This window comes from Neodiprion virginianus, chromosome 2 (assembly GCF_021901495.1).
Source record: "Neodiprion virginianus isolate iyNeoVirg1 chromosome 2, iyNeoVirg1.1, whole genome shotgun sequence".
NCBI lineage: Eukaryota > Metazoa > Arthropoda > Insecta > Hymenoptera > Diprionidae > Neodiprion > Neodiprion virginianus.
This window is the reverse complement of record NC_060878.1, coordinates 787,073-813,877: the sequence shown is the minus strand read 5'-3', so window position 1 is coordinate 813,877 and position 26,805 is coordinate 787,073. Positions and strand designations below refer to the sequence as shown.

At 43.6% G+C, this 26,805-nt stretch overlaps 5 protein-coding genes across 7 annotated transcripts in view; 1 reads left to right on the top strand and 4 right to left on the bottom strand.

Annotated features, from left to right (window-relative positions):
• The first annotated feature begins 1,957 nt into the window (after positions 1–1,957).
• On the top strand, positions 1,958–5,573 carry LOC124297682 (probable cytochrome P450 4aa1). The gene is made up of 7 exons (XM_046748956.1): positions 1,958–2,561; positions 3,159–3,327; positions 3,412–3,792; positions 3,865–3,937; positions 4,363–4,901; positions 4,992–5,171; positions 5,234–5,573. Exons 1-7 carry the CDS (start codon positions 2,550–2,552, stop codon positions 5,425–5,427), a joined length of 1,548 nt encoding a protein of 515 aa, XP_046604912.1. The 5' UTR covers positions 1,958–2,549; the 3' UTR covers positions 5,428–5,573.
• A 141-nt stretch (positions 5,574–5,714) lies between these two features.
• Positions 5,715–8,403, bottom strand: LOC124297681 (methyl farnesoate epoxidase-like). The gene is made up of 8 exons (XM_046748954.1): positions 8,156–8,403; positions 7,785–8,082; positions 7,540–7,728; positions 7,275–7,461; positions 7,076–7,193; positions 6,828–7,008; positions 6,500–6,759; positions 5,715–6,434 (listed from the first exon to the last, which is right to left on the bottom strand). Exons 1-8 carry the CDS (start codon positions 8,307–8,309, stop codon positions 6,256–6,258), a joined length of 1,566 nt encoding a protein of 521 aa, XP_046604910.1. The 5' UTR covers positions 8,310–8,403; the 3' UTR covers positions 5,715–6,255.
• A 1,096-nt stretch (positions 8,404–9,499) lies between these two features.
• On the bottom strand, positions 9,500–10,598 carry LOC124296976 (uncharacterized). Its single transcript, XM_046747481.1, has 5 exons — positions 10,525–10,598; positions 10,386–10,434; positions 10,135–10,313; positions 9,827–10,051; positions 9,500–9,763 (listed from the first exon to the last, which is right to left on the bottom strand). The coding sequence occupies exons 2-5, from the start codon at positions 10,432–10,434 to the stop codon at positions 9,599–9,601; spliced, it is 618 nt and encodes a 205-aa protein (XP_046603437.1). The 5' UTR covers positions 10,525–10,598; the 3' UTR covers positions 9,500–9,598.
• Positions 10,599–11,190: 592 nt separating this feature from the next.
• LOC124298634 (uncharacterized) lies at positions 11,191–14,554 on the bottom strand. 3 transcript variants are annotated; one of them, XM_046750881.1, is made up of 5 exons: positions 14,493–14,554; positions 14,351–14,405; positions 13,628–13,750; positions 13,152–13,543; positions 11,191–11,816 (listed from the first exon to the last, which is right to left on the bottom strand). In XM_046750881.1, the coding sequence occupies exons 3-5, from the start codon at positions 13,700–13,702 to the stop codon at positions 11,504–11,506; spliced, it is 780 nt and encodes a 259-aa protein (XP_046606837.1). In that variant the 5' UTR covers positions 13,703–13,750; positions 14,351–14,405; positions 14,493–14,554; the 3' UTR covers positions 11,191–11,503. The 3 variants fall into 3 exon arrangements, with proteins under 3 accessions (XP_046606837.1, XP_046606835.1, XP_046606838.1); XM_046750879.1 differs by having other exon boundaries at positions 13,628–13,753; positions 14,352–14,405; XM_046750882.1 differs by having other exon boundaries at positions 13,628–13,747; positions 14,493–14,539.
• Positions 14,555–15,760: 1,206 nt separating this feature from the next.
• Positions 15,761–26,805, bottom strand: part of LOC124299123 (uncharacterized) — a 66,039-nt gene continuing 54,994 nt past the window's right edge. The window contains exons 40-48 of the mRNA XM_046752085.1: positions 25,461–25,623; positions 20,890–21,186; positions 20,515–20,815; positions 20,280–20,421; positions 19,999–20,198; positions 19,481–19,633; positions 19,135–19,258; positions 17,843–18,782; positions 15,761–17,179 (exon numbers count right to left, since the gene is read on the bottom strand). Coding sequence (XP_046608041.1) covers positions 16,971–17,179; positions 17,843–18,782; positions 19,135–19,258; positions 19,481–19,633; positions 19,999–20,198; positions 20,280–20,421; positions 20,515–20,815; positions 20,890–21,186; positions 25,461–25,623 — 2,529 coding nt within the window. The 3' untranslated portion in view covers positions 15,761–16,970. The remainder of the gene's footprint in view (positions 17,180–17,842; positions 18,783–19,134; positions 19,259–19,480; positions 19,634–19,998; positions 20,199–20,279; positions 20,422–20,514; positions 20,816–20,889; positions 21,187–25,460; positions 25,624–26,805) is intronic.

Genomic DNA, 26,805 nt, shown 5'->3' with positions numbered 1-26,805 from the left:
CAATATCCTCATATTCGAGGACATATTCTCGTAATCTGCACGCAAAAAAGCACGATGGCAATAAAAATGCTGAGATTATCGAAAAGACTCAATGAAATGAGTTTTTCTTCCGAAATAATATCGTAACTCCAAACCGCGAGTTAATTTCATCTAAAAAATGACACCCGATCGCGACCTTCACATGTATTCTTGTCGAGTTAAGCGCTATATTCATAACAGTTCTACTTATTAGCTTTTTAAGCTTACCTACCTATTAATATTGGACTCGTTGTGAATTGTGTCATTTTTTCAACACGTTGTCGGCATTGTTCTTTACCACTTTATGGCTCAACTAATCTGTTCGTGTTGGAGAAATTCATTTGCGGGAATTGGACGATGGACCCGTCAACACTGTCTCTCGTCCTCGTTTGAAAAATTAATGTACTCTTCGGCATAATTGCAGTATGGCAATTGACACTAAGCTAAAAATAATCGATGCATTGGTTAATCATGTCTAAAAAAAGAGTCGAATACGATTCAGTTGAACCGGTAAAAATTAATCGAGTAATCGATTATTTCGCATTTTTTTTAAACGGTGCGTATGAAACCAAAATTTAAATTTCAGCACTTAGTCTTAATAACAGAAAAGTATTTTGATAATTTCTAATTTCATTCAAGATATTTATGAATTTCAGATGAAAATATTCATCTATCTTTCACTTATTACATTAAATAGGTACTTACTAAGTAAGACAATGATGATAATCGGTACTTTATTCACATAAATTGATATTGTATCGCATCGTTTACGGGAGGAACAGACAAAAATCAATTGTGAGGAAAAATAATCGAGTCTGAAAGAATAAGCGATTATACTCGATTAATCTGGAAAAGTTTACGGATATAATCGAAAATACATTATTTTTGGTAATTCTTAATTGAAACACAATTACGTTCGGTGCATTAACCTTAGTTTCAGTTTATACTTCTCGTGAAACTGTACTTTCAACATTTGAGACATGTTCAACCAAAATTATAACGGATTCTGCATCGAAACAAGAATTTTACACTGTACGTATAATTCTGAACAAATGAAACAGATGACGCACTTCTCATGCATGGTTGATTTGTGGTGTCATCCTTGTGCGCAGAGCCATGACAGAAACTTTTTTCAACAATTTTCAAAGTTCGTAACGATTGTGTCTGTTACTTATTGAGTGACGATGCTGCTGCGAAAATCATTTATGAAAGAAATTCATTAAAACCCCAAAGTTCCTCAAAAATAGGTCGTTCCGAGGTGCGTTTCGCGTACAACCACCAAAAATATGCCACCTTATCCTCATCTCGAATCTAGGATCACGCGACGCACTTCCGAGATGAGGAATTAACCTGTTGACTGATGGTCAGAGAGGGTCAAGCGAACAGCCATACATCCACTACAATATGTCCGCTGGTGGCGTAAAGCGCATCGAAATGGGCGGCCAATACACGATTAAAAAAATAATGTCCCAGCAGGTCCAATAAAGTTTTTGAAATGATTTGACCGTTTTTTACTGAATTACTAAATGAAAAACAGTGAAAATTAAAAATCAAATGTTGATGTGACGATTTAAATGTCAAAATTACGAAATGCGTGTATCATATTCACTAACAGAAATGTACCAAATAAGACAAATATAATGCTGGGACATTACGTGTAGTTAGATTTTTCTAACAGTGTAACGATAGTAAATGTCTAACGCCATATATAACTCGTCGCATATCATACATCAGATACACAATAGTCAATATTATGTATTGTATTGAAACGCTTAGTCAATCCTCAGCTGTCACGTCGTACGGAAGGAATTAGTTACGTGAGGTAATCTGTATAGTTCCTAATTGAGGTACGAGCCGAGAAATTTCGATTTTGGGAACTATCTTTTGTCGCAGGCTTTTCGCACAAATGTTCCAAACAAAGTGACAAGTGACAGTTATTTTGTTATAGCAAATCGATCGGCTCGCTAATCTTATCTTTTCTTGATATATATATGAAGAAAAATCCGGGATAATCAAGTCTGAATTGTTGTGCAGCAAAAAATACATTTCGATAATGCAAAAAAAATCATTAGATCAAATATAGGACAATGACCTGGTTACCTTGCGTGCGACATTTGGAAAAATCCGACTGTCGCGGTAATCAAACTATCATTTGGCGGATTTGAATTTATAACGACTTGGTGCGAAGAATCACATAATGATGCACGTCGCGTAGATTTTGTGACAGCAAATACCGAATGAATATCATCAAGTGGTCCAGCTTACGTTTTACCGTCGTGACTACTGACTGGGGGGCTTATCAAGCCTCGATGGTGGGGCACCCTATAAACAGTCGTCGCTGTACGGAAAGCGCAGAGGTTGCCTATGTATCACCGCAGCTGTGACTTCGGTGATGCGGGAATCAATCAGTCCAATGTTCATTAAAGTGGCGTTTTACTGATCTTCAAGTGACTTGAAGCGGAAAAATCGCAGTTATAATAAACGGTGAAAAATCGGTCCCATCCCATCGTACAGGAAGAATTGTTGGAAAAATGTTGTGCATCGTGAGTGAATTGCTTCTCGTTTTCAAATTCATCGTTTCTTGTGAGATAATAATTGTGGAGTAACGGTTTGAACTGGTGTTTCAAACGTGCGACGACGCGATAATTTTTCAGAATCATTCCTCGCGTGGAGGATAAATTTATGAAAACGAAAATCATAACGTACATAGCCGAGGAATTTATGGAAATAAGTTCTCTGAACGGTCTTCAACACTTTCTGCGAAACCAGCTGAAGCACTGAACTGTCAGAAATGATACTTCATTTGAAATTCTAGCCACGGACTTTCCCGGATCCGAATTTCTTGTTCCGCTATAGCACGCGTTGTTATTCAATTGGCCATCGACAGATATGGCAAACAATATTGTCACGCTTAACTTGCTCGTCTCGATATACCGATTAAGCGGAGAATTGCGATTCAATGTGTACGGAGTACCGATGAGCGTATATATTTACACTGATTTTTTATCTATAAATAAATGGAATGTCAAATTCGAAGGACGTAGTCTTGACAAAAATAGCTTTACCGATAAACACCGTTTGTTTTATTCTTCCGCATCTCCCATGAAAAATTTCTTCAGGCTTCATACGACTTTTTTCAGTGTGATTTTAACGAGAATGGTGCTTGGGCATGCGTCGCGGTGCTGGTGGTCATCTACGCCATTTACGCCTTTAGAAATTACTTCAGGATCGTCAGATTCATCCTGACCTTAAGCGGCCCTCCGGCATTGCCTTTGGTAGGAAATGCCTATCTTGCCACAGATAAGACTCGTGAGTTGATATGATTTCCAACCCCTCGTAATCACCCACGAGAAGACCCTTTAATCTGCCATTATTCTCTCTCGTTCTGCTCAGTTTTGCAGCAGATGTCTCATACGGCCTACGACATGTACGGTCCCATCTTCAGGATATGGCTGACGGTGTTTCCAGCGGTGGTCCTCTTCGAGCCGGCCGATATCCAGGTGATTCTCAGCAGCAGCAAGCACTTGGAAAAGACTTACTTCTACCGAATGCTCCACAATTTCGTTGGCGACGGACTGATAACGAGCGAAGGTGATCGTTGGAAGATCCATCGGAAGATCCTTCAGCCAGCTTTCCATCTCAACATCCTTGATCGGTTTACCGACACCTTTGCCGAATGTGCCAACCATCTCGTCCAGGGGATCATCAATTCTGGCGAGAAGAATGTCAACCTGACCAAGTTCGTGAACGACGCGGTTATCGACATTCTCAACGGTGAGTCACGCTTCTTTCTCTTCCCGGTTTCCAACGAATGGGGGACCCTTCATACGGATCTAAAATTTTCAGAAACCATTCTTGGCGTTACTCTGGTTTCCAAGAAGCAAATGCAGATGGAAGAAGAGGAATCTCCCTTCAGAAAGTAAGTGCATGATAACGTGCCGCGAAGCCACGGCGTTGCTTTACCGTCGAGGAAAAGCAGTCCGGTATCGAATCGACCTCGTTTCGTAACACCGTACTCTTCGTCTGCAGTCATACTGGGTCCGCGTTGTTGCGTGATCGCATTTTGCCCGTCCGAAGCTCACGTTCGATGATACAATGGTATAGCAATTAGGAATGTAGCCTGCTTTCCAACGCGTTATTCCCGACGCGTCGTTGTCGCGGCTGAAAATTCGACAGCGACTATCTGCACGATTACGAGGACTTTCACTCCATCGTTATAATAGCATTACGTGCGTTCTAATTTGCACACAGTTTCGTAATAATTGGAACACCTCGAGTTCGCCGGCACCCCTCTCATTAGGCATTCAAAGAAATTCATGACGATGTAATTTCATTGACTTGCAGAGGTCAAGTAGTGGCTCCGTATCGCATGGTACATCCGTGGCTCCTGGTGAATTGGATTTACGAGATGACGGCTACCGGGCAACGCGAAAACGCTCATCGGGCCGAGCTCTTCATGACATGCAAGAAGATGATTGCCGAGAAGCGAGAAGTCATTAGGAAGACGAAGTCGAAGATAATCAGCGAGGTTGACGACCCCCAGCGGAAGACGTCGATGCTGGAATTCATGGTCGAAGTCAGCGAGAAGAATCCGAGCTTTACGGAAGACGACATCGTCAACGAGTGCTGCACGTTCATGCTTGCCGGTCAGGATTCCGTCGGCTCTGCAGTCGCCATCACGATGTTCCTCCTCGCTACTCACCACGAGTGGCAGCAGAAGTGCGTCCAAGAGCTGGAAGACATTTTCGAGGCCGACTCCAGGTCACCGACGATGAAGGACCTCAGAGAGATGCGCTGCCTCGAGATGTGCATCAAAGAGTCCCTGAGACTCTATCCCAGCGTTCCAACCTTCGCCAGAAAGCTGGGAGAGGACACTAAAGTCGGTCGGTAGAGTTTCCTCTTCCGATCATCATGCACCCACCTCCGTATAACTTCACGTCCACTTTTTGACGATACTGTTCTCTTCTCGCCAGGAAACTACGTGATCCCCGCAGGATGCGATGTTTTCGTAGCACCCTATGCCACCCATCGATTACCACACCACTATCCAGATCCGCACACTTTCGACCCGACGAGGTTCGATCCTGACAACAGCGAAAAGAGACACCCCTATGCCTTCTTTCCCTTTAGTGCGGGGCCGAGGAACTGTATCGGTAAGTCGAACTGTGGAAAATTGTCGTATGTTGAGTTATCTTGGAATACTTTTGCGCTTCAGGGTACAAGTTTGCGATGTTGGAAATGAAGGCGTTGATCAGCGCGGTCCTTCGGAACTTTCACCTCAGTCCGATACCCGGAAAAGAAGAGGTCCGGCCTAAGTTCAGGCTCACTTTGCGGGCGCAGGGTGGCCTTTGGGTAAATTTCAGACCGAGATATTCAAATCTGGTTGAAAATCTTTATGTTAGCATGTAAGTTGTTATTCCTAGTGTAAATATCATACTGTCACGTCTATAAATATTTTTTTATGTTCAGCCTTTCGTTGACTGTCACGCCTTGTTGTAGGCCTTGTATGATTGATTGTGTGAATTGTGATTAAAAATTATTTCTGTACCTGAGAATACCTATCATTATATATACCTACACAGATTTACTCATATAGGTGGTACGATTTATGTTTGGTTAATCTGTACCGCGATCAATGTTCGATGAATTTTTAAGTAACGGAAGGTGCGGTCGTTAGTTTTCAAAGCTTTTAATTTTACACAATAATATACATTCATGGCAACAGTTGACGTGTCGCTAAGACGGGGAAATTAGCATAAGTGTCAATCACGAATGACAAGCTTAATTGCTTCTTGTCTCACGTATCGCGGATCGAGTAACGCGTGAGAAAACTATATTTAAATTTCATTACACGCGCACCGTCCTTCGCGAGACATTCGAGATAAATGCCCATTTATTAACGATTGTCAATAAATCTGCAGTTATTTTGAATTGCAAATAAGAAATGAAAAGTCGCTGTTCACAGCTCGTGGAATCGCCACAATACGTGCAGTATGCTAATTAGTAAGATGTCGAATGGTGGGTAAATATGAACCGCCTGCACTCATGGCTGCACACCACTCGATTTCCCGTCCAGTAATTGGTCAGTCAGACTAGTCGGAAGTGAATCAGATTTCATTGAGCTTGAGCCGAGGCTTTTCATTCTGGGAACAATATAATTTAAAATTTAACGATCAATCGATCCGTACTGTGATCACGGAATGTCTATTATTGCACACTGTCCGGAAAGTACTCAACTCAACGTGCCACAGCCACGGCGTTGAAGTTCGGAGGCGATATTGTGAACCCGTTTATTCCGTCCAAACAAGGTGCCGCTTCTCCAGGAGGTAATTCAAACCGCAGCTTCTGCAGGAGGCAGCAGAGGAATAGGAATTGACTGTTCTTGGCGAGGTTTTCTCCCGGACATTTTCTGCGCCCTGTAAATTAATCGCATAAGTACCACGAATCTTGATGCATCGTCTACTTTGTTATAAACGAGCACCTGCTCCGAACGTGATCATCCACGGGTCCTTAACCAAGTGCCCGTTTTCGTCGAGAAAACGTTCTGGCCTGAAAGTCTTAGGGTCCCCCCAATGACCCCGGTCCATGTGGACGCTGTGCAGATTGGCTAAGAGAATGTAATTCTTCTTGATGTCGAAGCCCATGAACTTCGCGTCAGCAGTTGCTCGGTGTGGAATTGTCGTTGGGCCAACATTCGCCAGTCTGGAAACTTCCATCACCGTGGCATTCAGGTACGGCATTCTGAAAAGCTGAGCATTAGTCGCTGTTCGAAATAGGTTAAAACTTGGCTAACGGGTGCTAATTGTAACCTGCTTCTTGTCTGGATCGACGGTAGTGCGTTTCTGCCAAGTACCCGATCGATTTCCTCGTGTATCTTCTGCTGGACGTATGGATTAGCGATCAGGTAAAGAAGCACGAATCCGATGCTGTTATTCGTAGTCTCGATTCCAGCGGTGAAAAGGTCCTTCAAGAGAGCGATAAGTTGAAGTTCTGAAAAGGTAGTTTGACCTTTTATTAGACCATTCTCCAGTCACACATAGTTTTGCTGACTTTTTACCATTGAAAGAAGAGGACGAGTTAAATTTCTGGAGTTCAATCTCCGACAGATAAGCATCGATCAGGTCTCTATGGCCGTGGTGGAAATTCACCGAAGTCTTATGCTGATCGACGAGATTCTGGTGATGTAAGAAAAGATTCAAATTGATTAGCGAGTGTCCGCTAAATACCATTATTGGGTTATCAAAAACTTATCGTACTCTAAAGAAGTGCCAGACTCGCATCTGACGATCGTTCCTCGATTTATAGCCGGAAAGACCTGGGACAATGTATCTGAGGAATGGAAAGTAATTGAGAACTCCACCCGACACGTCACAGTCCTTCAAAAGGTCGCTTATTATTTGAACGATTTCCGTCAATCCAGCATCCTCCTTTTCCTGATCATACCTGAAAATCAACGGTTGAACCTGACGACTTTCTACCTGCCCATCCCATCGATCCTCTTTCCATCCAAACCCTTCGTACCTTGTGTTGGCGGTGAGATACCAGAGACTGTTGAGAACAGCGACTGTCGCTATTCTATCTACATTCCGAATCGGTCCATCGTTCGATTTCTCTTCGATTATCCTGGCTAGCGTGACAGCCTCGTTCAAAATTATGTCTTCCATTGTTTTACGTCCGAATCCAAAGTCTCGGAGGTTCTTAAGGGAGAATCTGGAAGCCAGGGGAAAGTTAGGCGTCACAGAAGCAACGACGTCTTCGTCATTCACCTTCTCTGCTCCTTCCACGTCGTGCCATCGGTGAATATAATTCCTCTTCGAGCACCGAATGTCCTATGACGAAACAAGAACCCGTCTGGTCGTCCATCGAACTCTTCTCTATTGAGCATTTCCGTCACTGCCTCCTTACCCGAGACGATGATTATCGGGTCTGAGAAACCGAGTCTAATACCGACGACCGGTCCGTACAACTCTGCCAGTCGGTTCCAGGCTCTGTAGTGGAATTTCGTGTCTCTCACCAATCGTTTCAGGTCGAAAATATTCCCGACCAACGGTAACCCCCTCGGTCCTGAAGATATTGATGAAGTGACAATAGTCAGCGAGAATATTCGGTATATTTAAACCGTTTGTCGACTTCTTACCGGGTGGAAAACGCCCGAACTTCTTGGTACCCACGAAGTACTTGGCACCCAGGACTATGGCGAGGCAAATCAAAGCAAACCATGCCACCTCGGCCGCCCGCAGACTCGGGATAATCCAACTTCCCTCGAAAATCGTTGCTACCGACAAATCCATTCCTAATTTCAGAAGTTGTTCCTATGAAGTTACAATCACTGGCTTTAATTGAAGAGCACTTTTTGCACGCCTCAGGACCACGCTGGCTCCGATGCTGACCCAGTACACGTATAGGTTGAAACTGCAGCCGAGGACGTTCGTTGAGCTGGACTTATCTGCGGCCGCGAGAATAACTTTCCTTTCACCGTTGCATCGCACTGCACACCAATAACGCAAGGCTGCTGGTGTCGTGCAACGGTCCGCTGCATTAAATCTCTCAGGCCAATGTACATTATGCAGATAAGCTGGTTCCGATTTTCAGACTAGGAGTCTCTTCTTAAGTCAATTGCTGCGAATCAGTTTCCGGTATCAATAGCTTTGCGATATTCTTTGAATCAGGAGGCTGCAAATGATCTTTCACAATTGTTCTAAGAAATTATTCGAAACTTAACAGATGATATCGAATCCCGTTAGGTCAGAAATGCGTGGAATTGTATGCATGTAGTGGTAAAGGTAGAAGACACGGGAGGAAACCAGTTTCATACGGTCTAAATGAAATTGTATACTGTATAAATACTGTCTTGTCATTTATCGAGTCGCGTAAAACCGTGAACACGCAATGAATGTCGTGGTAAAAATTACGATTTGATTATTTTTCGCTATACGCAATGGGATGATGACTACCTTAAAAATTCAGAATAAATTTTTGTTTATGTATACATCAATTGTCCTGTCCCAGCGCCAGAATTTAACTACTTTCTTTTGTGGCTAGTAACGTTTTTTTGTCTAGTCCCTTTCGTCATGCTTGTCGCTGCACTCCCGCTAACTTTTCTAGTCCAGTAAGTCCATCAATGTACAAAAGGAATGGAAACGGTATTTTTTTCTTAAATATAAATGATATAAAATGCAAGTTCAATAATCGTGTCTCAAGATTACTACCGCTACCTGAAATCGGTAAATTAGAAATTTTAAATGCGTCGTCGATTGATTTCCTTTACGTAAAATCAAGCATTGGGTATCCACCGATTTTCATCAAAGCGGCTCACACCGCGTCGTTGTGTCAACATGCACGATACACCGACCTAAATACCCATAGCTAGCGGGAGCACGTGATTGAAAATTCTTAGCGATTCTTGCAACCATATGTGAAACTATTGGCCAGTGAGTCGCCATGCGTTAATGAGTACACGGCGAAAGAAAAGGTAATATCATTGCAATTGAATAGGGTGGTTTATTCAAGTCTCATTATATCGTGATGAATCATCTTAAACAGAATTTGGAGTTGGATACTCAATCCAATTTCCACCAACTCAAGCCCTGGTCCAGCCGAAAAACGCGTAGATGGCGTCAAGCCAGGTGTCAATGGGCACTCCGTGGTCACGACCGGCGGTCAGAAGGTCCTGGTACTCAGGAACGGCGACGACAGCCTCGACAATGGTCTGGAATTCCTCGCTGGATATGGCCTTAATCAAATCCTGGAAGCAACGTTAAAGTTAGGCTCTTTAAAAACGGGAAAAATGGGTTTATATGTACTTTACCTGGAAGTCTCCACTAGTCTGGGACTTCTCTATGGCAAGTTCCCTGATCTCTGTGAAGGGGATCAGAGCCATGACCTCGTCCATCCACCCGTGGAAGGATCTTGGCGCGGTGCGGTAGGAGCGTGGTAGGTTCACCATCCTGAGGCTGTCGAGTCCCAGAATTTCCTGGATCTTTGCGATCAGCTCGTAAATGTTGACACCGTTGTAGGCCAGGTATTCGACGAACTGTAAAAACGGTCCATTCGGTCTTCGATTCGCTGAATCGATTTTTGGATAAGCCGAACACAGACACGAGCTCAGAATCTTACCTCGTCGTAGGCTGGCTCGGCGCGAATCGCGTTAACGATCGCATGGAAAGAATCGCTTTGCAGGTAAGCTACAACCCACTGGAACTGCTCGTCGTTTTCGGCGTACCAAACAGTGATTTCACGGATTTCGTCGGTGGGGATGAGGTCCAACAATTCTTGAATGTCATCGTCGAGGGAGGCTGGAGGAATAAGTGTCGGAATTTTAAAAACTTGCACATTTAGTCACGGGGCGTCAATACTGTATATCTTACCATTTGCCGTGCCCAAGAGGGCGACCAAAATCAGTGCGAATAATTTCATCTGAAATTCAAAGACGGTCGATCAGCGTTACGTTTCGTTTCAGGCGAAGAAAACCTTTGGCAATATTAACTTAAGAGTAAATCAACTCACCTTTGAGCTTGCGACCGTGAATCTGTCGGAAGTGATTCCGATGATCAGGATTCGATGTATTTATATGAAACATCGATGCAAGGAAGCTAAATGTTTATCATCGAATTAATTGTGATCGCCGATCAGACGCACGTAATTTCTAACGATCTTTATCTGCTACGTGAGGAACTGCTGTATTGATTGTACCGCGTAATTAATCACGGCGATCTGTTCCGTAATGATTTGATTAGCCAAAGTCATTCTTAATCAGATTTTAGGGCTCATGCCTACGATCCGTGAAGCCGCAGTGATCAAAAGTCGTTCTAAATATTACGTAGTCATGGGTTTTTCCTTTGGTTGGCCAAGATCTTACTTCAAGCTCTGGGAAAAACATCATAGATCCTTTTGCAACATAAGGAGAAAAAAATTTGTACGAGAATAAGAAATTTATCATCATAATTGTAATTCGTTATTACAAATTCGCAAAGACTTTCTATAATGTGCCATTGCATTTTATAGTGTTTCAGAATTTCAATTGAACTAATTGTGAAATGGGAACTATATGAAACAAGCTAAGCACACAAAAGTATGATAAATATTTGTCAAAAGTATGGTAGATCGAAGGAAATATATCGATGAAGGTGAATCGAGGAACGATAATGAGGTACGTAGATAATATGACATAGACAAATTATACAACTATATTTTCATGGCTGTAACTCGTAATCGCGTTACATATATAATATACACATATAATATATGAAAACCAAAATAAAGAACTATAATCAAACTTAACAGACATTAAAATATTTCCGCGACGATTCCGGCGATCATTGGAATACCGAAAACTCGCAGGTAGAAAAATTGCGGTAATTATTGAGCGTGATACCGATTAACGGTATTTCTGAACGTCAACTTGTAACTCTCATGATGCCTCGAATTTTGAGAAAAGAAATAGAAAAGGAAAAAAAAATGAAACAAAATAAGAAAGGAACTGAAATTACAATGCGAGGAAAACCCAGATCGTGATCTGCAGAAGAAGAACAAACGTGAATTTTACACCGAAAAAGCTGGAATCAAAAGTGGAGCTTGCAGCATTCCCGATGATGCGACCATTTTCGTCGACGAGGAACGGCATGTCCTTGAACCTGGCCCTCCAATCCTCGTTCGGTCGCACCGGATATCCGTTAGTCTTCTCCCTTACGAATCCACGCTGGTCGACCTTCTCCTGCCGGTGAGTGTTCGTCTTGAACGTAATCGTCTTCTCCCCTGGGCCCGGTTCCGGACCCCCGAAGGCCGTGTCGTGGGCGTTGCTGTCGAAAATGATGAAACGGAATCAGAGTGATTGAGAATTTTCGGATTCCCAGTCGGGAACTCAAGAAAACTCATTCTTGCAAGGTGCACTCCACAAATTATAACGAAACTGTAGAGGGTCGTAGAGTGGGTGAAAAATGTCCACCTGTTTTTCTTTATTGATGGAACTTCATCCCGAGAGGATGAAATTAAACCTTGAAATGCTACATTTTTATCTCTTTCTCTCCGATGTCAGTCCGAACAACACTCATCGGAACACATTCGTAGGTTGGTAAGTAATCGTCGCTAATTTCGAATCTGATGCACAAATCTTGACATTCAAAATGGCGGATCGAGTTTGTGAAGTGTGCTTTGAATTTCATGAAGATTGATAATTTGAGTCTTCGAACTTAGAGACCGGGCTCAAAATCGGTGATCCCAAAACTCCTGGGATTACTTCGTCACGTTAACATATTTTCGGATGATGGTCGTCTGGGCTCACATGAGAGTAGAAAAAGTAAAAGTACGATATTTTTAGGTGTTGATTTTACACTCCCGGAGCGGGGTGCTACAGATACAAGAAAAACCACCCGTAAATCTTTTGGCTCACTCTGTGGTTTGCCAAATGACGCTGCGGAATTCTTATGGGAATTGGTTCCCGGTCGAATGGGCTGGATTTTCAGTATGTTATAGTACCTACATATCCTCCAGGTGTAAAGTTCTCACGGACACAAATACTAAAAATCAGTAGTTTCCGAAATACACACAGGCATCAGAAGAGCGAGTATCGATTTTTTGATATCTATGGATTACGCGATTTTTTTCGAATGACAAAGCTTCAAGGGGGATTTGAAATTACATGTATCGATCAAAAACTGCACAGTCGATTCGCAGAGACTCCGCAGACGCGTGAAAAAGAGGAAAAATCGATTATTGCAACAGTCGGAGAGTCGTTCCTCAGGCGAAACCTGACGTTGGACCTCCTTTCGGTAAACCAGCGAGTTCGTGGATGGAATCAATCACAGCTTCCTGCCTATCTTTGAGAATCAACAGTGCAGTTTTTAAGTGATTTGTTTGATTTCAAGTCCCCTTGAAGCTCGGTAATTAATGAAAATCACGAAATCCACAGATACAAAGAAATCCGGACTCCTTTTTTCCGAAGCTTACTAGTGATTTTTTGGACTTGTATCCATGAGAACTTTTCATCGAGAGCATATGTACCATAATATACTGAAAATCTAGCCAATTTGACGGTGAGCCAATTTCCGTAAGGATTCTGCGTAGTCTCTTCACCAAAACCGGAGGAGGAGAATACCTCGCGAGGATAAACCTTAGCCACAATCACGTCCCCTCACCGATCGTTTTCATCTGTCGATTCAACGGCGCCGTCTCCTTGATGGGGGTAAGTCGCCTCATGGCCGATGTGGGGAATGGCCGGAAGATGGGGTATAGTCGGTAGGTTTTCAAGGATTGGATGCGAGTCGTGGGCGATTTGGGACGAGACATCGCTGTCGGCGGAGGAGGAGGAATGTCGCGTATTGAAGTTGTGCTCGACAGGTGGCGACGTCACCGTTCTGCTCACGCTGTAGGAGGTCTTCGTGTTGAAGTTCTTCGGGGGTGGATTGTGATGGCGATGATGATGGTAGCTACGATCGTAGCCGTCGCTCGGATCGTCGTTCAAGACGGTCGTTTCGACAGTGCATTTCGCCCTTCGCTTGCTACGGGTTATCGACATCCTGGTCTCCTCCTGGACGAGGAGTCGGTTCGTTATTGGTTCGCGGATTCGCGATCGTACCTTATGTCTTACGGTTACCGCATTCGTTATACTCACGTTTCTGTTGTGCTTCTCAACCTCGAAGCTCTTCGGTCCAAGGTATTTTACGTTCTCGTCAAAACAGTGCACCATCTTTCTACGTGTCAAAGGTTGAGCTCGGCTGGCTTCGACTCCTCCCAGCTCGACGGTTCCGGAAAAGAGTACGATTATTCGTCAGAATAAATTAACGTTCTCTTTCCACAGCCGTGGAAGAACGAACAGTTGACCAACGGATAAAAACTAACGGAGTTAACGGAGGTGTACAGACTGGAAGGTCTAAAATCGTACCTATTTTTAGAAGTTTTTTTTTCAAGATAATGAAGACACTTGGAGAAATTTCAGTTTAAGGGCTCTATTATTTATAGTTTCAGGAATATTTTAGAATTTTTTCATCCAAATATAAGTAGCGAACGACCATGTTTTCAATCCGGTGGCGTAGATTCTTCGGTCAATATTCATCTGTTCTACTTGAAATTTTGACACAATCTTTAAAACTCGGTTATCGATTCGAGCTCACGGCTAGATTTTTGAATTTTAGTCCCAAACAGTTGTTTTTTTAACGCTTAGGTTAAGAGCTCGAACTCGAAAATGTGTTTAGAACTGAAAAAAATTAATCCTCTCTGTTACAAATTGGATAGTGTTTTCATTTTCTTAAAAAAAACACTCCTAAAAATAGGTACGATTTTAGACCGTCTAAACTCTACCCCCTCCCACCTTAACTCACGTTTGTCCTTCGCTTACCTTCAAATTCCAGGCCCATAGAGCATGTAACAACAGACACGAGGATAACGCACCTCTGAAAAATACACACTGGTGGTCAGTACAACTGTGTTCAATAGTAACGGTGATTAGCGATCATTAATTTTTCGACGTTGTTAATTACCAGATACATCGTAGTTCCGTTTATTTACGAAGGGACGGTACAACAGCTTTCACAAATCGCAAATTACTAAACAGTCCCTCAGACTCGGCGCCGCTTATAAGCCTTTCGACCATTCACGGTTCGCTTAACTCCTGGAGATTTCTGCAATTTCATACTTTCAGTTTCGGTCAGCAGTCGGTCGGCATGCCTACGCAGCTGCTGTGGCGAGATCTCGGTCCTCACTTACCGATCCCTGGGACAACCGTTCTGTGACGGATTAGATCTGTGAATCGAATTCGCCAGAAGGACAAAACTCTGTATTATTATCCTGACCCACGTTTATCCACCGTAGTTTTTTCGTCCTCTTTAGAGAAATTGTGCACTCGCTGCACAAAATAACCCGTAGCCACTGAATTCAGAGGAGAATCGTTCTCCTTGTCGGGCATTACGTGTGATATTAGAAAATCGATTATACGGTCCCGATGATCCACAGGATGATGAATAACAATTTCAATTTGACGGTTCGTTAAATCGCCGTCACCGCGCGTGTTCAATTCAATAGTCTCGTAAACCGAACTTTGAACACTCACTTCCGGTCTCCGAGCATCGGAGCCTGACCGCAGGTTAAGCAGATCACCGTTGAGAATCATTTTGACGGCTAGAGGGGCGGAGGAAATTTTAGCCTTTTTAAAATGATGAAAATATCGATCGTGACTTAGCTCAGTCGCTTGAGCAATCGGAGAGAACGGTTTTTTGTCATACTAAGCTGGTTCTTGGGCATCGAGTTCGACCAGCTTTCCAAGCCACCGAATGAGCTATCATGCAATTCTGCAATCACTCTCAGTCGTTGATCCGTAAGCACTTGACGTAATACTTTTGTCAGAGTATTGATTGCGATCCGGTGTTAATACCGAATACTGAATACAGAGCTGAATTTACCTCCGACTGCGGGATTTTAATCCATAGCGGTATTCGCGTTTTGCAATAAATCAATTAACGAACACGGTCAACGTTCAATAAAATAGTTTATTGTCTGCGAAGAGGGGGATAAATTTATGAATATTATAATTTACTTACTTTTACCTAAATCGTTATATTTTTCAATATTTTTACGCATTCAGTGTGTCTCAACGATGAATTCCTTCCTGCACTGTACATTAGATTGATTCTTCCAAAATTCTTCATAACAATATACATTCGATCAAAAAATGAAACTTGTACATCCTTATTTTTCTCCTTCCTGTCCCCGGAACATTACTTCCATAGCCAGATATTCACCGTTTCTTGTATTATCAATGTGTTCACGCGTATATTTGTATTATAGGCCTCTATATCTATGTACAAAATAGTTACGTCTTTGTTAAATTTTTTTTTTTTATTACTAAACATTTTCTCCCTCGTATTTTGTACAGTATGTCACAGTACGGTAGATGCGATGAATTAAAATATTATATAGCAAATACAGTAAAATCTTAAGAAGCTACAGAGGTATTGCATATAAAATTGATTATACATATATTAAGAGTGTCTTCTGAAACTTTAGTTACGATCATCGCATCGATTATTGTACGGGGAGTTTGATTCAATACGTTAACTACGCCACGATAAATAAATATAAATACGTATTTCCTATAAGAATTTACATAAAATAATCTGATAATAACTGCAGGATGATCCCATGCATTATCCGTATACGATAATCGTATCCTTGGCCTAATAATTTCTCCATTCTCATCTAGTTGAAGAAAATGAATGTAAATAAAACAAATAAACTTGTCAGACGATAAGTAACATTTAAATAATGTTAGGAGAACATTTTCCCCGCATTACTCGTTCTTGTTTTATACTAGTTGTAGAATTTTGTTGCTGCCAATTTTCCGCACTGGTTATCGATATTGGATTTCAATCTCACGGGATCGTTTCGTGCTTTAAGCAAGATCACTGGAGTTTCAGGTATACTACAGGTGCAGGCGCTAGGTGGAAATAGTGAGTGAAATGCCAGACGTATAATAATAGTATTATTAATAATGTAATATAGTAAGACTAAGTAAGATAATAATAATACTAAAATGTTAACATAAATAATAACGATACTAACGTAGTACTAATAATGGCGTTGAGAAAAATAAAACTTAATTTGGTAACATGGTAGCAGGTTGATTACGAGGATAAACAATTGGATTATCACGATAGTTAAAAATATGGATATAGCGATGAAAGTAATTGCTGCAGATTTAAAACGTACCGATAAAATGCACGAGATCATCCGCTGCAGGTTGATTATGAATACGAAGATAGCTGAAAGGCTTATTATAACATACTTTTCTATTAACAGGAATAAAATATGTATAATGTATCAGAATAAATAATAATCAAGCTTGTGATTGTTAAAAAAAAAATAAAACAATATAAGAGATGGGGCAAAGGATAGAAATTAAAGAATCGGGGTATCGAGATATATCGTTAAACGGCAGATCGTTCGTTCCTTCCAGCGTCCGGCTACTTGTTCCAAAAAGCAAACGCCTTTTGGATTCGGTCGTTGTGGGGCTTCCCGGGAACGGTGGGCGTCACCCGGGGGAGAGATGTCGGGATCTCCTTCGCCGGCGATAGTTCTTCCCTCTCGAACATTCTCGCCGTCCGACTGACGCTTCCGGTGTGAACACGTGGGGGAGCCCGGATCAGCCCCGAGTCCGGACCCTCGTCGACGGCTGAGGATGCCAGAAATACACTGTTAGATTTGTAATGGTGCAGCTTTTTCAAGGTTGGTTTGATCGTGCTATTAGGTGTGGTTACAGCGCTCGCAGCGTCCGGGTTTTGTTCAGGCGTGGGGATGCGTTTTACGTTTGGGATGTCAGGCGCGGGGTTAGTTTCGCTAAAAGCATCGACAGCACGGTCTTCGGGATCGCGGTCGTCGTCTCCGCAAAGCGATACCTTAACCGGGGAGCTCTGGGGTTGGGAAATGAAGCCGAGGGTGCAGTGAGATTTGTGTAAAGCGATGGTCTCGGCTTGTGACTCGTGTTTGGACGAGTCGGACGTCTTCGGGGTTGGAACGATCGCTTCGTGTGACTTCGCGACGTCGAAAACCGACTTTGATCGTTCGAATTTTGACTTTAGAATGTCTCGGGGGAATCTGAGGCCACCCGAGAGTCTCGGCTTTGACCTTGACGAGCCGTTTCTAAAATCAGGATCGTCGTAGGCGGATTTCAACGCGGTGAGAGACGATCTGTTCGACCCGTTCGACGCCGGCCTCGAGAATTGGTTATAGTAAGAAATCGTCGAGCGATTTTCTTCCGTCATCGAGACTCCGGGCGAGGCGACGGCTTCCGGTTCCGCCTCGCAGACCGACGGCTTCGTTTCGCGAGGTTTCGTACCGTGAGTCGATAGGGATTTGCTCGTTTCGAAGCTGATCGTCGACGTCTTCTTCGTCGTCGTCCGCTGCTTCACGCCGTGAGGATCTTCGTCTTCCTCGGCTATTATCAAGCTCGAAAGCTCTCCACCCTGAGAGTAGGGCGCGGCGGTTGAACAGTCGCTGATCCCCGAGTCGCTTCGCTCGCTGCAAGCTCGCGTTCGCTTCAGGGTCGCGTCCTTGAAGCCGTTCAGATGAACGTCCTCGATTATTGTCGCGTTAACGATCTCGGCAGTGCTCCTTCGCGACGAACTCACGTCGTCCTCGTCGGGCTCGACGACGCTGGACGGAAAGGTCTCGTCGGGTTCGTCGGAGCTCGAGCTTGAAAGCTCGACGACGTTGTTAGTCGACAGGTAAATCTCGTCAGGTTCCGACTTGCTCAGGTTGCAGAACTCGATGTTCACTCCGAGATAGTCGTCCATCATTCCACCGCCGTTTACACCCTCCTCGGTTAATCCTTCGGAGGACTTTCCAAGCCGGAGATTTCTTCCGGCGATATTACCACGAGATTTTTTAGAATCAATTAGACAAGAATCGTCGTTGCTGATTATTCGCGGAGGCAACTCCGAGGTTTCTCGCTCTTCGTCTCCGATTTTCTCCTCTTCAGGTTCGTTCTCTACTTTCGTAGATTCCAAGAGCTTTTCGACAAGAGACTCGTCCGGTATCGCCGAATCCTTTTCTACCTCGTCAACGCTCAAGGCTTGAGTATCGTCCTTTGGGGCGTAGACAGGATCGGAAGTCTGGATGGTTCCATGTTTCGACGACGCTGAAATCCCTCCTTCGAGGCTGACGATTGGCGATAAACTCCGCGTTGGCGAGGAAGACTCGTTCGTTGAATTGTTCCGCCTACTGTTTGCCGACAGAGTTGCCATCCTCCCCAACGCGCGAATGGCATTTCCTGTTTTCTGTTAGGGCAAACGAAACACACACACGGTACGTGCTGGTTAATGAACACTCGTGCACCAAAACTGGCTACTTACTCACTTAGCGCGTCATCTCCACATTCCATCGTCTTCCTTTTTGAACCAGATAAAATAAAAACCAAAACACGGAAAGAACAAAGAAAGAAAAACAATCGGTACGTTATTGACGTCAAGAGCGAGGTCAATGGCTTGTTGAGATTTAAAAATATGATGGAATGTTACATCGGTCTATGTGGTAAAACATATAATCAGAGTCCGGTAAACAAAGCCACTCGAACGTCATGCAACGTTATCGGAAAATCACTCCATGAACAAATTCAAGCTTAACACCAACCTGCCACTTTCTTCGAATGATGAACTTCTTGAGTTTGTCCGTCGGCAAGGCAACCACGCTCATACTTTCGCTGTGTTGGGCCATCCAAGGATGCTCAAGGCACTGTTTGGCCGACATACGTAATCTGAAAATCAAACGGCAACCGTCGTTATTTTCCTACCTAATTACCACCGTTGCAGAGTCGACAATGAATCGACCATTTTATTAAGACCCACAAATATGTCAGTGTCATATTGAATATGCGCTGACAGCAGAAAAACGAGGCTACACATCTGCTGTCCCCTTGATTTTCCCGGGACAAGAATCCCTTTGGCATGGATAACCTGTCCTAATTCTAAAAACTTACTCCTTTCTTTTTTCCAGCAGAGCGCTTATGAAGTCCTTGGCATCCTGTGATATGGCATCGAATGCTTCGTCGTCGAAATCGTAATCGGCACGCGTGATGTTGGCGAACGTTTCCGCGTCGTTATCTCCCATGAACGGTGAGAGACCGGTCAACCTAAACGACGAAAGTCATTAGTGACGTGTTCACTCCCCCTCCTTGATATTTCCGAAGAGCGAAAAGAACCGACAAGGAAGGTCTGTTTCTGTTTTTTGATTTGAGAAAATTGCATTTTTCGTTTTTCGTTATGAGAAAAATTTTCTAGTTGGATTCGTTAAAAAATATTATGTGTTTGTGGCTGAAACTACCAAATCACCCCTTGACATGCCTTACTTTGGAGGATGGTTTGACCCTCTTAAAGTGTTTAATGGCGGATAAAAAGAAATACGTGTCGCTTAGTTTTTAGTCTACTATAACATATTACAAAAGAAATGAAATCGGAGAGATCGACCTGGATTACCCTCCTTGTGAGAAATACTCACAGAACGTAGCAAATGACGCCGACACTCCACATGTCAGTTTCCGTGCCGATTGGTTCGTAGTTTATTATTTCTGGAGGGATGAATTCGGGCGTCCCGAAGAGGACCCTGACGGGCGTGTCAGGCTTCAGCATCTGCGCCAGCCCGAAGTCTATCAGCTTTATTTGATGAGAGGTTCGAGTGTGGCACATGATGTTCTCGGGCTGCAGAGTGGAAGTAAAGTGTAAAGGACAGCGTTCGAACGAACCTCTCAGTATGTCGCGACACTAACGGACGACACTCACCTTCAGATCCAAGTGCACGACATTGTTATCGTGCATGTACGCGACGCCCTCGCATATCTGCCTCATGAACAGGATGCTGTCCCTCTCGGTGAGGGTAAAATCGTCAGCGACAACCCTTTCGAAAAGTTCGCCACCGGTTATGCTGAGGATGAACGAATGATCATGAGGTCACGCGATACGTGATATCGAACCGGCAATCAAACCATCGCCAAATCACACGAGGAACTATACTCACTATTCCGTAACCATGACGACCTCTCGGGGGCTCTCGAAGGCCGCAGCAAGCTGAAGGAGTTTCGGATGCCTGAGGAGATTCATGATCATTACTTCATCTCGGACCTGCTCTTTGTCCTTCGCTTTGATGGCTCTGATGAATTTCGCGGCAAGATATTGTCCGCTCGCCCGTTCCAGGACCTTCCGAACGATGCCGTAGCGACCCTTTCCGAGTTCCTCAAGGACCTCGTAGCGGTCCTTGAACAGCTGTCCATCCTCAAATGATACTTCGCGGGCTTCGAAGGCGGGCTTGAATTGCTCCTCTGTAAAAGAACAACGTTGACCGATTAGCGAATGATCGATTGCGAGCGGACCTTTCTCTCCAATGGGTCCTCACCATCCTCGTCGATCGTGACTGGCCGCGATTCGGGACCTGGCTCGCTAGCTCCGTGAATGTTTTCCGCCCTGACCCTGAAGAGGTAAACATCCTCGGGTGTCAGGTCGCTGACGGTGTGGCTCAGGGAGTGACACGCCTCGGCGACAACCGTCCACGACGTCTCGTGGGAACGACGCATTTCCACGCAGTATCCGGTGACCATGCAACCCCCGTCGTAGGGGGGTGACCTCCAGGTTACCGTCGCGGTACCAATGCCGGGATAAACTGCCGGGGAACCAGCCGGGGGATCAGGGGGACCTGAGAAGTTCGAATCAGTGAAACGCGCGTGTCGTCAGCTCCTCTTCGAGTTTGGTTTATCAAGGAATTTTAGCTTCAACGACCCTCGTCTTATCACCTCTCACGCGCGAACATGCAGCTTCGTGCGTGAAATTTGAAACGCGATATTTCCCCGCACCTTTTCATTGTTGTCGTACATGGGTATCTGTAATAACGGTGCGTGCGATATTCTCATGACTCGTCACGCCTCAGTGCAGATCTTGAACTTTATTCCGTTCCATACTCGCGTTATCTCTCGACGAACGCGGGTATTTTGATATTCTTCTGATAAGAATATATTGGACTGATTATTCGCAGTTACGGTAAAACGTCGTTTCTTTGATAAACTCGCAATGCAATCCGTCAGCTGGCGAAGATCTCGACCCGATGTAGGCCAAGATTCTTCAATCGAATACTCGACTACTCGTTGTTTATCTCAAAAGTCAAACTGATCGGGTCAATTCATCAGTTATCAGTGATAATAATGCTCGTATATTAAGATCGCATTGAACACATTGCCATTTATCGCAACTATTTCCATAATGGACTAGACGGTAAAGTAAATTAATATCAAATTGATTTTTCCCTTTCACCATTCCCGCTAAGCTAGTAAGTTAATCATTTGTTGAGAGTGGTAAAGTAGATAATAAAGCTATCTGCGGAATTTCCATCTGGGTGTTGGTTTATTGCGTAACGAATTATCTCAACGGATCAAAATGAATTTATGCATCTTAAAGTAGCCCAACGAAAGAACTTGATCACGTTGATTGAAGTAATCGATTTATACAAGACCCGATTAGCCGTTACATAAAAATATTTCGACGATGTCGAAGACTGCTCGCACAATAAACGGCTGCATGGCATAGTAGCATGAAGTGAACTGGCGTGATTCTCATCTCCGACAATAACAGCAAACAATTGTGATGAACCGAGGTAAACTGAATGGAGATTAACATGTTTTCATTCTGTAGTTGAAGAGCGGTGGGCCATCATTTGTTGAAATTAATGAGCGGTATGTGACACGCGGCAGACAAAGTACGGTATTTGTTTGTTGGAAATTCTCGGTGGAACAAAACGCTCTGCATCGTGACGTGTCGAAGCAGCGTTGAGAAATCGTCGAGGCAGATGTGCGTGAACAGCCAATAAAATTCTAAATTCAATAATACAGACTCTTGGCCTAACCGAGACGTCGTCATAAACATAGATACTAATTTTAAGCCTTGATTAACGCTGCCCGTGTGGAACTGATACATGCGTATGTGTGTGTTTATTGTTTGATAGGCGATGCCTAGAAGAGACCTGCGCTATTGTGCGGTAATATATGCACGCGTGGATTTTCGAGGGAGACAAACGAGAGTGGTAGGAATTTTTTTTTCTCGTCTCTTATTTTCCTTTATTCTTCTCCCGCGCTTTTTTTTTTTTTTTTTTTTGCATTAGTTTTGTATCGGGCACACCAGTGTGCCACATTTTCGCATGCTGATCGTCATACGCGATGTTTAACTATAACGAACCAACGACGAGGCCTCGTCGCTTCTAGCTGTTCATATTCAAATTTTTATCTTTACGTAAGAGCTTTATAGGCACGGCTTGCAAAGTAGTTGGAATATCGTTGCTTCGTTTTCGGCTGACATGACATAGAGCATCTCGATGGTAATGAGCTCCTTCGTTTCGTAAAACACACACCAGTGCAGTCATTTTCGGTATTACATGGAGCCGACCATTGAACTGTACAAAGTTCAAATAACTCTCAACGTTTTTCGCCAAAAATTTTGATGAGAAAATTTGATGCATTTCGGCGTATAATATCCACGGGGAAAATAAGGGGATTGGAGAAAAAATTGAATCCCACAAAACGTGGGCGTCTGGAATTCGGCGCGGTATTTCAAAAGATGATCACTAATTATCGACGCAGTTTGATAACATTGTCTTGTTGTACACGAAATTCACATGAAAAACAAAATTCCATCAGTAGTGAAGCAAGTCGGAGCACGAAGACGTCGGATTGTTACTCATCAATTGTTTTACTTGGCCTCTTGTTTTGCGGAGGAATTCAATTTTTCTCATTCTGCTTAAGTTCATCAACAGGGTCGTGAGCTTTGTACGGTGGATCATTGTGGGGTTCGATGTATTCTATTTCCACGCGATCTGCGGATCTGGCTTTTCAACCGCATTCCCGAATGAAAACGCTCGATGGAATTAGCTGGTATCAACCTTGAAACAGAGTCTGGATGGAGTCGTTTGATCGACCCGTGCAAATACACATCTACTACATAAAAGTTAAACAAGTTGTACCGCCACGCGTTCAATTGCGAATCGAGACTATGCTTGTAACGCAATTTAGTAACGCAGCTGTGTGCATATTATACACGGTAACGATCTGTGTACATTTAGATCGTGCAGTCGGCAGCGCGATGTCAGTGGAGAACGGTAACACGCCGATGAAACACGGAGGAACAGAAAGTATCGGAACCCATGATGGTATACAAATAACGATTATGTACAAACTTACATGCCTCGTGGTCACACGTCATCGTCGGTCCCAATGTGAGTCAACAAAATTATCGTAGCCTGCGTTCAGCGAAACTTCACAGTCTTTCAGGTACTCGATTTGTTTTCCTCGAACACTTTATCCCCGATTTTTTTTTTACGTCGGTTTTGGTCAACGGATCGAATCACGCATCATTTACGCCAAACATTTTGAGGTGAATAAAATCTTACGCAAGACTCGACGGTGTCGAAATAAACCGATTCTCCATTCGAAATATAAATACACCTGTACAATTTCGCCTAAGATATTTAACGCCGCGTTATCGCGGCGATGATAAGGAAACGTAACGATGTATCGTCCACTAAAAGTGCAATCTGTGATCTCTGTATCTCTGTCAATGTATTAGCGAATTCTTTCTCTCCGAACAATGTGACGTCGAGATCAGTGATCAGTGTCTGACGGTGTTTGATTCTACACTGGTAAACGGAAACGTCAACGTGGATAAAAAGTTTTGCATATTTTTTCACGATTATATGCACGTCGTCTCAGTTAGGTTCGAATATAGTGTGTTTACGAACTTCGCCACAATTGTAAAAACATGCACAGTACACACACAAAAAAAAAAAAAAGAATGACTCCTACGCTTTACAAATTTTTGTACAACTTACTCGCAAATATACCTTAGCGCGAATCCAGCACTGAACTGGTGCGCGTCGCGCACATGTCTGGCTGATACGAGGTTTGTCTACTTGCCACACGGTCTTGCCTTTACGTCGGTATCAAGCGGCTGCGCGCGCATCTCTAAAATTTTATTGCATACGGTATTTGCAGGTTCACCAGTTGGCGACTAGGAAAAAATAAGATAATACCGGAATCGGCTATTTATGTACGACTTTGCCGAAGATGAAAAATAGTAAAAAACAGCAGGAACTTGTTTATAAAAATTCTACTCGGAGTATAGGTTTCTAGCCGTGATGTGAGTCGTGCGAAAAGCTAAAGATCTGAGTTTTATTTACCGCAAATGGTAGTTCAGGAGCGGAGATTTTCAGCGACGTCTGTTCTCGACGGTTTCACCTAACGAACTGAATAACTCGGTATGTTATCGACGGCTCCTTAGCAGAGAATTGAAAGCTCTTTGAACGATATCGAACGTTCACGCGAGCGTGTCATTTGTACTAATATATGGTAGGAAGGCGCATGTTCGCCTAATTACTTATTAAGTAGTTTTATAATAAATGTCTAACTGTTTCCTCAGAATTTGATTATAACGGACAAAAGTTCTTACGATTACCTCTTTATCAGCAGTATTTATGCTCTCGGTATGTGAACAATTTAAATCAATTATCGGTGGTCTAACTCGTCTCTCATTATTTGGGTCAGCCGAACGATGAACGGTTTTTTCTTCTTCGCGAATCAAAAGTACCCAATAACCGTTAAGATAAAAGGCGAATAAAATCGTTCCGCGATTACTTTTAATTTCCTTTCCTCTCTGCCGATGTCAAAAAATGCCAAAACATGTCCAACGGTAATGATACTGCACCAGTTTGTGCGTGATCTTCAGAACCTGACATTCATTCCAGGGATACAATTAACGAAGTAAATAGTTGGCGCTGGGCCAAGAGCTCGGTCTCGGATAATGGATCATTTACTCGAAACTCTTCGTTTCGTAGTATTTTTTGATAAGCGATCGAGAAAAGAAATTCTTAGACAACAATTAGGACGACGTGTCGGAAAACGTTTCAGGACAATAAAAAAAACGTGCAGATACCTTCGACGGCGACACTGGCGTGCTTGAAGTCACGTCCGAGAGCGTTCTCCAACGACACGATGTACTTCCCAGCGTGATCGGCCGTGATGCTGTCCAAGGTCAGGCAGGAAACACCGCCACCGCTGGTGATTCCAACCTTCTCATCAGGGATCAGTTCCCGTCCCTGTAACAAGGGAGAATAATAAGGTTGAAACATGGTTCGATTTTCTATCATGCCATAATATTCCCGAAGCTCCGACCTCGTACGAGATTCTAGAAGGACGCTAAACGCGGTAACAGAATCCTTCGCTGCGCTCAAAGGCGGAACACTGGTGACACTGGAGATGAGTCTTTCTTGGCGAAACGCGAAATGCGAAACCGCGGAGGGTGTCAAGGCTGCATAGCTGACACCCGCCTTCCTTTGCTCTCCCTGATAACTCTTAATTCGCCGATTCGCCCCTCGACGTTATTTCGAACCTCGAACGGTTCTCGACCAGAAGAGATCGAGCATCATCCTCCTGTCGCAGACTTACGCAATCGCTGCGAATGCCGACTCTCGACTCTTTGTACATTTTGCACTGTTTCGGAATAACCGAGTAACAATGTCTCTGACGTCCGCGTGCCCATGTGCCGGCATTGTATGGAAGGCGGAGAAGTTTCTATTGACGAATAACTTGGCAGGACAGAATTCTGTCACCGTTTATTCATACACTGACACGATTTTTATGATAATGCATTTCTGCATTTCTAACACGCCAGAAGTCGAGGGTATTCCTACGTACATGACAGCGATCCGCACCCGGTACGATTCCGTTGCCCACGAGCAGGTAGGTAGCAAGATATACATATGCAACATCTCTGGAATGCAAATTGCCCTAGTGACGTCCTAGTCGCGTACGTGTGTCGACCGAGTGAATGGGAAGACAAAGCGGCTGCCGAGGAACGTCGAGAAAGGAAGAGAAAAGAATATATACGTGGGCGAATTTCACGCCGGTTATTTTTATCGATTGGGAAATTAGCTCCATTTTTAATCATCCTCAGCTTACTTCGTAGCCGCAGCTGTCTCTCGACGACTCGTCGTTACTCGAACCTCTCGAAGTCAGATCAAGTGCACTTTGATTTCTCCGATCGATATAAATTACTCGGTCCCTCTAGTGCTTTGCAGTCCTCGATTGATTCTACAAAAGCTCTTTCATTTCCATATGGAATTTATTCCCCCCTCCCCTCGCTGTAGACGATTATACTGACAGAATTATAGCAGCACTCTGACAGCGCAGTCTAGAACCAAGTGACCAATCAGTTGATTTTGCTGATCACGATTCTGTTTCTAACGCTTCCCTTCAATTTGCACAGGAAAAAATTATGT